The sequence below is a fragment of the Petaurus breviceps genome, unplaced genomic scaffold (assembly GCF_028583685.1).
Source record: "Petaurus breviceps papuanus isolate PSGF00001 unplaced genomic scaffold, PetGlider_PUasm1.0 175, whole genome shotgun sequence".
In the NCBI taxonomy this organism is placed as follows: domain Eukaryota; kingdom Metazoa; phylum Chordata; class Mammalia; order Diprotodontia; family Petauridae; genus Petaurus; species Petaurus breviceps.
Genome location: NW_027185764.1, coordinates 5,784,535 through 5,797,757, shown reverse-complemented (window position 1 = coordinate 5,797,757; position 13,223 = coordinate 5,784,535). Strand labels below are relative to the sequence as shown.

At 49.0% G+C, this 13,223-nt stretch overlaps 2 protein-coding genes across 4 annotated transcripts; both read right to left on the bottom strand.

Moving 5' to 3' along the window:
- Window positions 1-4: 4 nt before the first annotated feature.
- On the bottom strand, window positions 5-5,883 carry PRSS53 (serine protease 53). 3 transcript variants are annotated; one of them, XM_069084632.1, is made up of 12 exons: window positions 5,193-5,882; window positions 4,157-4,177; window positions 3,817-3,979; window positions 3,358-3,623; window positions 3,091-3,245; window positions 2,567-2,786; window positions 2,086-2,236; window positions 1,760-2,004; window positions 1,416-1,561; window positions 529-739; window positions 341-419; window positions 5-268 (listed from the first exon to the last, which is right to left on the bottom strand). In XM_069084632.1, the coding sequence occupies exons 1-11, from the start codon at window positions 5,248-5,250 to the stop codon at window positions 382-384; spliced, it is 1,674 nt and encodes a 557-aa protein (XP_068940733.1). In that variant the 5' UTR covers window positions 5,251-5,882; the 3' UTR covers window positions 5-268; window positions 341-381. The 3 variants fall into 3 exon arrangements, with proteins under 3 accessions (XP_068940733.1, XP_068940732.1, XP_068940734.1); XM_069084631.1 differs by having other exon boundaries at window positions 5-168; XM_069084633.1 differs by lacking the exon at window positions 5-268 and having other exon boundaries at window positions 328-419; window positions 5,193-5,883.
- A 1,101-nt stretch (window positions 5,884-6,984) lies between these two features.
- VKORC1 (vitamin K epoxide reductase complex subunit 1) lies at window positions 6,985-9,401 on the bottom strand. The gene is made up of 3 exons (XM_069084634.1): window positions 9,100-9,401; window positions 8,099-8,208; window positions 6,985-7,633 (listed from the first exon to the last, which is right to left on the bottom strand). The coding sequence occupies exons 1-3, from the start codon at window positions 9,276-9,278 to the stop codon at window positions 7,413-7,415; spliced, it is 510 nt and encodes a 169-aa protein (XP_068940735.1). The 5' UTR covers window positions 9,279-9,401; the 3' UTR covers window positions 6,985-7,412.
- Window positions 9,402-13,223: the final 3,822 nt, after the last annotated feature.

Genomic DNA, 13,223 nt, shown 5'->3' with positions numbered 1-13,223 from the left:
AGGGTTGGGTTTGGGGGATGGACCAACAAGAAATTCTGGGAAGATTCTGCTGAAATCTCCCTATCCTGCAAGGGATCACTGGGGGTTTGGGCTGGTTCTGTCTTCTGCTTCTTCCTGGCTCCTGCGGTGCTCACATTTCTTCCCAGGTCCAGCTGGGCTCCTGCATTCCTACAGAGCCAAGCATACAAGATACTGGTCTTTCCTTGTGAAGAGGGAGTGAATGGCCTGATCTCCCTCCAAGGCCATCGCATCTTGAGTCTCTTGGCACCTGTAATCAGAAAAGGCTTGTGGTGTGGGGAGAGAGAACAGGGGTCGTGGTGAGAGGTGGATTGGGGATTACCTGTGGCTTGTTCCCACACGGTGTAGGCTTCTTACAGAAACTCAGTCACCAGCTAGAAGGACCTCCTCCTTCTTAGACCCTGCGGACAAGGGCATGAAAGGAAGCGGTGCTGGAGGCTGGGAAGATCCCCGAGTCTTTGGTGGAGAACAAAGCTGGGGCTTGGACGGGGGGAGGGGCTGGGCTCATACTTAGGTCAGCAGGGCAGCTCTCTCGCTCAGGTTCAGGTTTTTCAGCAAAATAGACCTGCCATCTCAGGCTGCCAATCCAGTTTTCATAGGCAGGAAGTGCAGTAAAGACCCCAGGGCAGACTGGGCCCCTGCAGGCATCGCTGAAGCTGTGCAGCCCTGCCAGGAACCATGTGCCCATCACATTGTGCACCAGTGGTGATCCTGACAAACTCTGGCAAGGGGAGAAGAGACCCATCACCCTTTGGCACTAAGCTTTCTAAAGACTCAGGGCGTGTGGCATCACAACTCTGGGCTCCCTGCCCCCCAACATTTGCTAGTGAAAATCTATTTAAGTAACTGGGGAACAGTGTCAAAAAAGAGTTTGGATGGAAAGGGTAAACATTTTAAAAATGTCTTTGCTTTTGATGGAGGTTGAGTTGTAATGATCCTTAATTTTTTTTTTGTAGTGCAAACCCTTTTCTGAGCCAAGATCCATCAGAAAGCTTGAGGTCTCCTTGAATGGCATACTCTAGGTGTGGCCCCCAGCACTAGAACTTCGGCCATTTCTCTGGAGACCCTCGCTAACAGCTCCCCAACCTTACCCTTAACAGTATCCATAATAAGACATTGGGTAGTCCAGGCTAGAAGATGTTGCTTTGAGGTTGGGGAGAGATGTTAACAGGTGTTGACTTGTTGGGTTAGGAGCTATCTGGTATGTAGTTGTTAGTGGGAGGCAGCATTAGGCATAAGAACTAAGGGTTAAAAGCTGACTTTGAACCCTCCTTAGCCTCCCCAAGGAAATAGAGCCTGAAACATAAAGATGGGAGAAGCATTTAAATTTGGGAAGAAGACAGCAGTTGGGAGGCCTAGTTCCTAATGTGCTTTTGGGGTTACTTGAGCACCCTCACCTCACACTGGAGAGGTTCCCCCACAGCACTGCCACAGAACATCCCTGGGAGGATAGGGACACCCTCACCCCCAGGAGCAGCATGGAGTCTGCTGCAGGCTCTGGGGCCAAGGAGAGTCACCGGAACTGCCAGGGAGGAGCCAAGATCTGTGAAGAGAAGACACTCCCAGGTCCTAGTTGGGTTTTTTGGTCTTTTGTTTTTCTGTTTTGTTATTTTATTTATACCCCCAGATTGCCCGAAGTACTTTTGTTGTATTGGATTCCCCAGGTCCAGCTTGGGTACAAGGATCTCTCCATCATACCCATCTCTTCTCTAAATAGGACCCACGTCCCATTTCCACTTACCTGCTCCCTTCTGGGCTCTTCCCTGTGCCCAACCCCGTGCCCCTTCAGGCAGATGGTGGGAGGCATAGGGCAGGCAGAGGGGCCGAAGACTGGGACCCAAGATGACGGGCTGGGATAAGAGCAGCAATGCGATATCGTGACCACCCTCTGGGTGTGTGTAAGCACCGTGAAGGGTGAGTTGGCGAAGCCCTCTCTCCTCCTTACCCCTCCCCAGCCCTATGCTCCACTCCTCCAAGGTCTGGCGCCTGTGGAAAGAGATAAGGGTAAACAATTTGGAAAGTAGCAACTTGGGTGTGAAGGAGCTTGGATCTGAGGGGCAGGCTTACCCAATGAAGCAGTGGGCAGCTGTCAGCACCACTTCCTCAGACACCAGGGCCCCTCCACATACAAACTGCCCAAGGTGCCTCAGTTGTGCATCCCAGGGCCATGGGGAAAGAGCACCAGGATGGGGACCCTTCCCCTTCAGCGAGCCACAGGCTACAAGAAAAAGACACGGCCTTGAATGCCTGGACCAAATCCTTCCCATTGGCAGCCCCACTGAGCTCCCTTTGAGCTTTGAGTCCTCCCCAGCCTGGGTTGCCCTCATTTCTGACCAAAGACTAGCTTCTGCCTCGGACATTATTGTGGTTGACATTTAATGCAGAAATGTAAGATGGTTCTGTCCTTTCTCCCTGTGGCCTTTAATCCTTGCTGCTCTGACCCTGAATGGCAGGAATTGCCATTTGTATCAGGTTGGTTTTCCAATGTGGAGAAGATCCTAGCTGTCTTTTTCCCCAGAATTCAGACCCAAGCATCCCTGGCCCGTACAGATGCAGCTGTCCTCATCACTGCTCTCCAAGACCTCAGAGTTCTGGTGGAGAAAAGTAGCACCGGAGGCCTGAGCCTGTAACCAGGGGGCGTAAGTGGCAAGGTCAGTCAGCAGTACTGGGGTGTCCTCTTGGGCACAGTTTGAGGAGAAGCTGATGATTCCAACCTGAACCCAGTGCCCGTCTGGCTCCTCACATAGCACTGGGCCCCCAGAATCTCCCTAGAATGAACAGAAGAGGCATTGGTATGGAAACTCCCAAAAGCCCCTTGAATGCCTCTGAATAAACCTGGTGAAAACACAATTTGAGAAATCTTTAACATCATCTGTGGATTTGTTACACCCATTCACCTCTCTTGTTTTTTCAGTCCATTCTTGTATCTTATGTGTTCATCCCATTCCCCAAAGTATTACTTGGCAGTCAGCAGTTCTCCCTGCCCATCTAGTTTAGCCTACAAGCCCTGTGCTTCCTAAATCCCAGTATCTAGTCTGAGGATCTCAATCCCTCTGCTCTCTCTAATAGTACCTGGCAGGGACCTTGAGCTCCAGGCTGGGCCCCTGCACACAGCATCCCGTGCCGAGCTGGACTGGAGAGCTGCCGCAAATGCAGGCGATTATAAAGGCAGTTACAAGTGGGGCGGCTTATGAGACGCAGGCGCAGGTTCCTGAGGATCCCAGGAGCTGGGGGACATGAGAGACTGGAAAGGCTAGGTGCCTAGGTTTGGGGGAAGGGATTGGGGACCAGCACTAGAGGGACAGACAAGCCAAACAAGTGCCCAGAAATGACACTTACCCCTCTCCGTGCCTTGGCCCCATCCAGTGGCCCAACAGAAAGTTCCAAAAGGGAAGTGGTGGCCAGGTTGGGGCAGGCAGATGGGAGACTGGCGCAAGCTTCGGGTCAGCTGGAGGAGGGCCATGTCAGAACCCTTGGTATAGTGGCTATAAGTCTGAGGGATGTGAACAGAGGCCACACCTACCTCCTCTGCCCCTAAGCCAATCCCTTCCTGCTGCAGAGAGCCCAGTACCACTGACCAGGATCTCAGGTCTGGCCCAGAGTTCCTAGAAGGGTAAGACGAAGTAGTTAGAAGTTCCTGGCCTAAGAGGATTTCTAAGCCTAAGAAAGGCATCGTTTGTTTGTTTTTTAATTGTCCTGTGTAGATGGTGCCCTCATGAAAGCTTAGTCAGGATGGTCACTAGGTCAAGAAAAGGAGTCCCAACCCCATGGTGGATGGGTGAGCCTGTTCAGACTTACCTGTCAAAACAGTGGGCAGCTGTGAGGACCCAAGTATCTGACACCAGGGAGCCGCTGCAGATGTGGACTCCCCGCCGTCTCACACTTGCCTGCCACGGCCATTCTCCTGGCATGGCATTAGCCTCCTGAGGCTTGGGAGGACCAGGACCACGCTGCCCACAGGCTAGAGATAAGAGAAATTTGGACAAAGGTGTCCCTCTCCCCCTGCAGGTCACTCAGACACCATCACCCCCAAGGTAAGACAGCTATATTCAAGATTAAACCACAGTGTCTCACTCCCACCCTCATACCTAGATCCAAGGATCTCTGGCCCGTGATCACCCCATCTCCTAGATCTTACCTTGTTGAACTGCATGAAGTCCTGAAAAGAGACAGAGATACTGGTGAGACTGTTCTGCTGGTGTCAGGGAAAATGGACTGAGTTTGGGTCCCCAGAAAGGGGTATAGGCCCCTTAACTCCTCCCCCTCAGACTCCATGACTCCATCTCCACCACCTCCCAGAAAAAAAATATTTATGAGGTCAAGAAGCAGCTTTTACTGGAACAGATTCAGAGCGTCAGGCCACACAGAGGTAATTACTTCTCCTCCCTTAGCTCTGTGCTTAGCAATCCAAGGGGCAAAGAGAGGGCCTTAGGCTCAACCCAGGGGCTTAGGTAGCCCTCTGAACCTGTGGCCAGTTTCCCACCTCTCATTTCCCTTCTAGACCTCAGGCATCCAGTCCCCTAGTCTGTCTCCTGATAGGTGAGTCAAAGTTGATTTTTGAAAGGGATGGGGTCATTAGCCTAATTGCTCCACAGGTCTGAAGGATGGAAAAAGAAAAGCAATCCTGGTCATGTTTACATGGAGGAAGAAGGAACTGAGATCCCCAAGTCTCTAGTTCATCTGTCTGCTACAAGAGGCTAGCAGGAGCTAAAACCCTTCTGTCCCCCTTTTTACAGGAAGAGGTCCCCAGATAAGCATTCCAAAAACATAATGCCCACACTGTGATACACATACAAAGAAAATAGATTATCAGTTACAGAGAAAGAGCAGAGACCTAACACATCAGTGAAGTCACAGAGGGTCTCACAAGGAGTCAGTCACAGACACATACATAGTTACACAGTTGTGGAGTGGCAGGTCTAATTGTGTAGAGTCACTCACACAAGTGAACTTTCAGAAGCAGCCCAAGTTCATGTCATGGCCCCCCAGAAAGCCCAACACCATACCCCTTAGGGGTCCCACACCTGCAGGAGGTGCTTGGCTAGAGAGCTCTACAGTGAACAAGCTGTTCACACAGTCAACCTTGGAGATGTTTCTCCCAGGCCCCCAAAGCCCACCCTCCTGCCCCTGAACAGTTGATGTCCTTTCCTTCCCTCCTTCCCTCCAGGTCTCACCCCTTGAAAGAAACAATGCTTCCAGTACAAGCAGTCCTGGTCCCCAGCTCCACTTCATGCTACTCTCAGCTTTGCTCTGGTGAAGCCCTCAGGGAGGCCACCAAGTCTCCTTTTCCTGGGGGAGCCCCACCTCCAGTCAAGTCCCACCCCTATCCTGCTTCACTCACCAAATGAATTCCTCCACCCTGACATAATCCCAGGTTAGAGCAAGCTGACCTGACCCTGGGGGTTGTTCACCATGAAGGGAACATTGCTTCCTCAGAGAATCCTTCAGCCCCACCACATGGCTTAAGTCTCATTATCTTAACCTGATATCCTAACACCAGGGTGCTCTCCTCAGGAAAATCTCCATCCCCTTTTGGTGTTTCTGAAAAAAGAAAGGACAATTCAGGCTTTTAACCACTTGCTGATCAAGTGGCCATATTCTCCACTGCCTCCATCTCAGCATCCTTCAAAATTTTAATTCAACATAACAGGCATTATTCCCTCCTCACCACACTGGCTTCAATACTCCTTCTAGGGGGTGGCTAGGTGGCACAGTGAATAGAGCACTGGCCCTGCAGTCAGGAGGACCTGAGTTCAAATCCAGCCTCAGACACTTAATGCTTACTAGCCATGTGACCTTAGTTCACTTAGCCCCACTAAATGACCAAGTCACTTAGCCCCAGTTGCCCTCCCCTCCAAAAAGCAAAAAAAAAAAAAATACTCCCTCTACCTCCTTCTGGTCTTTGAATTAGCTCTTGCTTACAAGGGATAAGGCCCAGACCCTTCTTTAAGGAAGCTGGGTGAAGCATTGGAGAGAATGCTAGGCCTGAAATCAGAAGACCTAAATTCAAATCCAGCCTTAGACTGTCACTCTGGTGGTCTGGTTAAGTCACTTAACCACCTGCCTCAGTTTCTCCAATGGTTGAGTCAAACGAGATAATAAAGTACCTGGCACATAGTAAATGTTTAATAAATGCTTATTTCCTTCCCCTCCCATTCTGGAGAAAATTACCCAATACCTTGATTCAGCAACTTATTTGCATGTCCTCTGGCTTTTTTCTCTTTTCTCAATCCTAATTCTCTTTTGGTGTCCTCCTTTCCTCTTCTTTACAGTCCAGTTAACCAACGCCCTAGCAGTTTCTATCACATTTCCCAATCTAGCCTGGCACAATCTGTTGGCCTGAGTGGCCCAAAATGTTAAAAAGATGCCTGATCCTAGAGCAACCACTGGAAGTATCCAAAATGTAAGCATTTTCGACAATCTCAAATCCTGTCATTACCACCCCTAATCTCAGTTCAAATGCTTTAATTTCACTATCAGTCTATGCCTCTCTTCCCATCCCTAAGAGACCAGATTAAGTGATGAAACAGAATTAACTTGAGGTCTAAAGGGTGCAATTGAAGTCCTTAAAGAGAGATGATATTCCCCACTGGAGAGCTCTGTAAAATGTAGTGGGAACTTCCCAACTAGGGAGCAATGGATGGAATATATTCCCAATGACCTTTCTTGTCTGGAAAAGGGGATCACTTCCTCACCAAGGCAGAGTGAGAAATTCTCCTACCCCATGAGGGTGGGGTAAGGACCTGGGGGGTTACTCCCCATGCTTGAGGCCGATACTGCCCGGAGCCTCGATGACTCTGCAAACAGGGGAACAGGACTAAACAAAGTTCCAGTGCTGACTCACATCCTCACCAGCCCCCAGGCTTCCAAAGGTGAGGGCTATATGGCACTGAAGGCCTTAGCTACCAAGGGAAGGAAGCAGGGCTAGTGTTGGCCCAAGGCAGAAAGAGTCCACATACCGTAAAATGTCTTTCTCATTTTCTTTATTGAACAGCATTGATTAGGTTGCCCCCACCCGTAAGAGAGAAAACAGTTTTTATGCCAGCTTCTCCTAGAGGTGGTACTCTAGGGGGCAAAGGTGAAATCAGCGGGTGACTCCACTCCAGGGACAGCTAATACTGAGGAGCGGGGGCCTGCCTCGGCATCCTGGAAGCAGCTCTTCCATCTGAGGGGGAAAGGGAGAACAGAAAAGGTCTCTGTATGTGGAAGGCAAGACGAGAGGCGGTAGAAACTCAAGGGAAAGAGATCAGGACAGAAAGTTAATGTGACACAGTCACAATTGTGGGCATGAGTCCTGCCAGCATCCTTCAGTCTTCACCCAGATATCCAGCAGCTGATGGTGTGGGCTCCTGAGTGAGTTCAGAGTTCAGTTAGGGCTATGAGGATCACTGAAGTCAGTGTCTCTTTTTATTTCGGTCCTGTAGTCCCAAGGGCCCCACTGCCTTCCGATAGTTGAGAATAGCCAGGCCCAAATTGATGGCGTAGGTGGTGACACAAACAAGGCAGAAGTCATGGAGCACAAAGAATAAGATCCAGGCTAGGTAAGCTGAGCCCACCAGAGAAAGCACGGAGCTGAACATCAGGACGGACCATGCCCATGGAGCACTGTAGCAGCCTAGAGGAGGAAGACATTGGCAGGGCAATGAGCACTTTCCTCCAGGAAGGCTTGCTGGATTGCAGCAGTCCCACTCTGACTACCCCCTTTAATCATCTTCCCGAAAAGCAGGATACTGATCTATACTGATTACCCTATAACATATGTATCAACAGTTTCCCTCTCTTTCCTGCTTCCATTCTTCATGAGCTCATTCACAGTCCTCAAGGACTGGGGGAGGATCTTTATCCTCCCTTACCAGTTCTTGGGAAGAAGGTAGGGAAGGGCATACCTAACTCTGAAGCTGAGCCCATAGGGGTCACTCAGTTGACTTGGTCACTTTTGCTTAACTGGGAGACTGGGAAAGTAAAGATTCTAGGAAAACATGGGTGGAGCCTAAGGGGGAAGAGGCAGGGAATGTGGGGAAGGGGTGGGCACTGTGAGGAAGTGGGCTGAGTCTGTGGGGCAAAGGGCCTTCCCACTCACCCAGAAGGAGCTGCTGGCTATAAAAGATAAGACCGAAGATGCTGTTGGACTGGTTCAGGATGCTGTCAGGACCCAGGAGGGGTTCCACCAGCCCAAAGCCCTTACCCCATCTGAAGGACAGAGGAAGCGGGGCTCAGGCTGAGAAAGGTGGCCATCTGGTCCCAGTCTCATCCCAGTTACCATTTCTGTGTAAGGGGTTAGCTCAGGTAGTTTAGGAATACACAAAGAACCCTCCCCAAAGGCTAGATTTCTGACAAAGCAACAATGGATAGAATGCTAGGCCCGGAGGAAGGAAGACCCAAGTTCAAATCCCACCTCAGAGACTTCCTGAGACCGTGTGACCCTGGACAAGTCACTTTTGTTTCCTCACCGATCTCCCAAGGATGTGGTGAGGATTTGCAATGCAATTAGCACAGCACCGACCACAAGAGTGCCTAATAAGTACCAGTCTCCTTCCTTCGTTCGTCCACAGCCCAGCGGTATAAGCCCACAGACAGAGGATACATTCCCCACCCAAAATGCCACATGGAGAATCCCACTTCCCAGGGTCCAGCTAAGACGTGGAACTTCGCTCACTTCCATCCACGGCTCCCTCTGCCCCGCCCCCTTCCCCACCCCTTAACCCCCAGCTTAGGACGAGGTGAAGAGGTCGAGCTCTAGAGCTTTTCCCCTCCCACAGGGGTCCAGTCGTCAGGCCAATGACCTCCGAGGGAGGCTGAGCCACGTCACCCTTTGGAGATCAGCCGCAGCCTCGGTCCTGGGAATGCAAGCTCCCCAGGTCCCCTTCAGGTGCAGCAATCACCCATTATTCCCGCCATCAGGCACAGTCCCGGGGGACCCCGAGCCCCGAAGCGCCCCCTGCCTCGCCGACCCCACCCCGGACAGCCAAGGTAGCGCGGCCTGTGCTCTGCATGGCCCCGGCTCCTCCCCTTCACCCCAAACCGTGCACCATGCACCATGCACCATGCACCCCGCTCCCCGATGCAGCCCCACACGCTCACGGGGAGGAAAACACTCGCGAGCAGCTGATGGACTCGCCCACGTCGCAGTAGGCGCGGTAGTCCCGGTTCCGGGCGCGCTCCGCCTTCACGTGCAGTGCGTAAGCGGAGACCGCGAGCCCCGCCAGGCACAGCGCGAGCCGCGCCCTCCCCGGGCACCCCCAGCCGGCCGGAGACACCATGGCAGCTTCCCGAGGCAGCCAAAGCCCAAAAGCCAGAACTCAAGACCAACAGCCACGGGGCAGAGACTGGGAGGAAGGGGAGCGGCGGGGCCACGCCCACTCCGCCCCGCCTGGCGACTGGCCCGTCCGTCCAAATCTGATCGTCCAATCCGGGAAGAGGCGTGGCAAGAAAAAAGAAAACACGCTCCCTGCGCAGAGGCCGCTGGGAGTTGTAGGAAAAAAAAGTTGAAGCGTGTCCGGACTTTCCGGCTAAAAAGGAAAACAAAGGAACAGGCGTGAAGGATGTTGGGAATTATTGTAGACAAGGCGTGTTTAGGGATCTCTGGGAAATGTAGTCTCGAGCGCATGCCCTGTTTTCTCTTTGGCTCTGGGGCTGGAATCCACTTAGAGCCCGTCAGGGTTTACGGGACTTCTGGCTCAATAAATAGGTGGAGCTCCGCAGGGCTGTGTTGCCGGCCGCGGCCACAAGAGGGCAGCATTGACCCGAGTGTCTGGCAGCCTTGTTCGAGTCTCACCCCGGCCAGTTGGCATCTCCTTATCAGTAGCATCCCGGGTTCCCGGTCCCTCCACCTTCTGCACCTCCTGTGTTTTAGGTCACCTGCTGGGCTAGACTCTCCATGAGGAAGGACACCGGTAGCAGGACGGGACTGTTAAAACACCACCTCTTTCACCCTCCACCCCAAAGGAAGCGCTGATGTTCTAAGTACAAGATTCGGAGAGCAAGTGGAAGTAATGGGAGGGAAGGTAATCACTCATCATCCGTATATAACCTCGTTCCCTTAAAAAGAGGTCTGTTCACTGAATTCAACTGCAAGTCATATCATCATCTCCCTGATGCCATGGTCATCTTCAAAAACAAAGGACAAACACAATAACCTTGTTCCCTTACTGGGAACAGCAGTCCCTATCATACTGGGTTAAGAGACCATTTCATACTCCTTGAATACAGGGTCAGCATTTTAAAATATATCTCGTTTAATAAGTGTAACCAGGACCTCAAATCATTTGCATAAGATTCCCCATTGGTAGAGAGTGATTATTGAATGCTCTGAGCCTACACCAGGGGATAGAGCTGGCCAGAGCTTGGGAGAGGAGAGATGCTGTTTCGTCTGGCTTCCAGTTTGAGAGAGGAAAGCTCTGGGTTTCAGATTCGTTTCAAGGAAAGGTTCCTGAAAGGAGAAAAAGACTCTGGGAACAAGCCTAATGTAGAGAAGTATGTCATTTATGGTTGCATAAATATTTGAATGTTCAGCCAAGCATTTATTGTCAACCAATAAACATTTCTTAAGTGCCTACTATGGTCCACGTACTGTGCTAAGAGCTGGGGATGCAAAAAGAGGATTCTTTCCTAGCCAGCAGTTCTACCCAGAACTGAAAAGGATTGAACCAAGCCGATCACATCACACAGCTAATGATCTCAAATGAGGTCTTGTCGGGTCCCGCAGGCTTACCCTCTGAGACACCTAGCGTCAGCTGAAGCTACAGGTTGATTCCAAAGCAGAAGACAGCAGCAACTAGAGGAGCCCAGTAAAGGCATTCTGCAGATAGCATTTGAGCAGTCTTGAAGGAAGCCAGGGAAAACGAGAGGTAGAATTGAAGAAGGAGAGCATTGCTGGCTGGGGGCCAGCCAGTGCAAAGACACGGAGACAAAAGATGGAGTATTCAGGGCAAAGAACGACCAGTATGGCTAATGGGGAAGGCAGGAAAGCAAGAAGACTGGAAAGGCAGGAAGGATTCAAGTGATGAAAGGCTTTAAACATCAGACAACTTTGTATTTGATCCTGAAGGTAGCAGAGAAATACTGGATTGAATATTGGGTATTTGAGTAAGATGGTCATTGTTGTTGTTCTGTCATGCCAAGCTCTTCTTGATCCCATTTGAGATTTTCTTGGCAAAGATTCTGGAGTGGTTTACTATTTCCTTCTCCAGCTCATTTGTACAGATGAGGAAACTGAGACAAGCAGGATGAAGTGACTTGCCCTGGGTCACACAGCTGGTAAGTGAAGCCTCAGCACTGCATCCACTGTGCCACTTAACTGGCCCTAAAATGATCTTATCTACTCTTTAGAAAAATCTCTTCAGCAATTTATTGAAGGATGAATTAGGAGACGTGAAGCAGGGAGATCAACTAGAAAGCTATTGATAAGAGATTCTGGGAAACCAAGAAAGCAGTCTGGCAGGAATTAGACTTTGACCATCTTCTACCACATTTACAATAAATTTAAAAGGAACATATGACCAGAATATTAAAGATCACACAATTAAAAAAAATAAGAGAAGCAAATTGTATGCCTTTCACAGATGGGTAGAATGGAAATTCTTAACCAAAAAGGGAGAAAAGAAATTACAAAAGATAAAATGAGTAATTTTGATTAAATGAATTAGAAAAACTTTTGCACAAACAAAACTAATGCATTAGAATAATAAAGGAAGAGGTTAACTGGGAACCAAACTTTCCATAAAATGTCCAGGATAAGGGTTTGTTATCTAACATAGTTAACTAAGAGAAATATTTTAGACTAAAAGCCATTCCCAGTTAAGGTCCAAGGATATGAAGAAACAGTTCTCAAAAGAAGAATTTCAAACTATTAACAATCACATAAAAGAATGCTCCAAGTGGGGCGGCCAGGTAGCACAGCGAGTAAGAGCACTGGCTCCAGTATCGGGATGACCTGGGGATCAAATCCAGGCTCAGATACTTAGCACCACACCCAGAAATAACTGGCCGTGTAACCTTGAGCAAGTTACTTAATCCCAATGGCTTATAAAAAAAAAAAAAAGAATGCTCCAAGTCCCTAATAAGGGAAAAGCAAATCAAGGTTTGACCTGAGTCACAAAAAAATAACAAGTTGGCAACAATAACAAAAGACAATAGTGAATGTTGGAAGAAATAGAGAAAAACAGATAATTGAGTAGATTGCTGGTGGTGATATGAATTAGTATTCAGGAAAGCATTTTGGATTTTTTTTCTTTTTTCTTTTTTTTTCAAATGCTTTAACTTCTGATTTACATCATTCATTTCCACCAGATTTTGAGTTACAAATTTTCTCCCATTTTTCCCCAATCCACCACCCCAAAATAGCAGTCCCACAGGATATCCCCTCCTCCAATCTGCTCTCTCCCATATCTTCTCCCATACCCCCTTCGACTTTCCCAGTAGGGCATGGTAGATCTCTGTGCCCCAATGCCTGTATATCTTCTTTCCCAATTACATGTAAGATAGTATTAATTATAGTATATATGTATACATAATTTTAAACATTTGATTTTAAAACTTTGAATTCCATTTTCCTTCCCTTGTTGACCACCCTTACTGGGAAGATAAGCAGGTCAGAATAGGTTGTACACGTGTAGCTAATGCAAAACATTAACATAGTAGATATATTGTAAAAGACTGACTATATTTCCCTCCCTCCTATCCCACCTCCCACTTACTCTATTCTATTTCTATTCTATTCTACTTATTCTATTTTGCTCCTATCCCTTTTCAAAAGTGGGTGCTTCCAACTTCCTTCCCCCCCAAGCCTGATCTCCCATCATCCCCCCTCTCATCCCCTTCCCCCCTACTCTCCTGTAGGGTGAGATACCCTATTTAGTGTGTATTTCATTCCCTCCCCAAGCCAAATTCAATGAGAATAAGGTTGACCCATTCCCTTTTGCCTTCCTATTCTTCCCCTCCATTTTAACCATTTTCCCTTGCCTCTTCTTTATGAGATAGTTTACCCCATTCTGTCTCTCCCCATCTCCTCTCTCACCTCTTAATTTCACCTTTTAAGTATCATCCCTTCCTATTAAATTGGTACTGTGCCCTCTATCTATGTATACCTGTAAACATATAATCACACATTCACATATGTATTCATATGCCCATATACCCTCCGATATAGACATATATATATATATATATATATATATGTTTCTATTCCCTTCAACTATTTTCACACT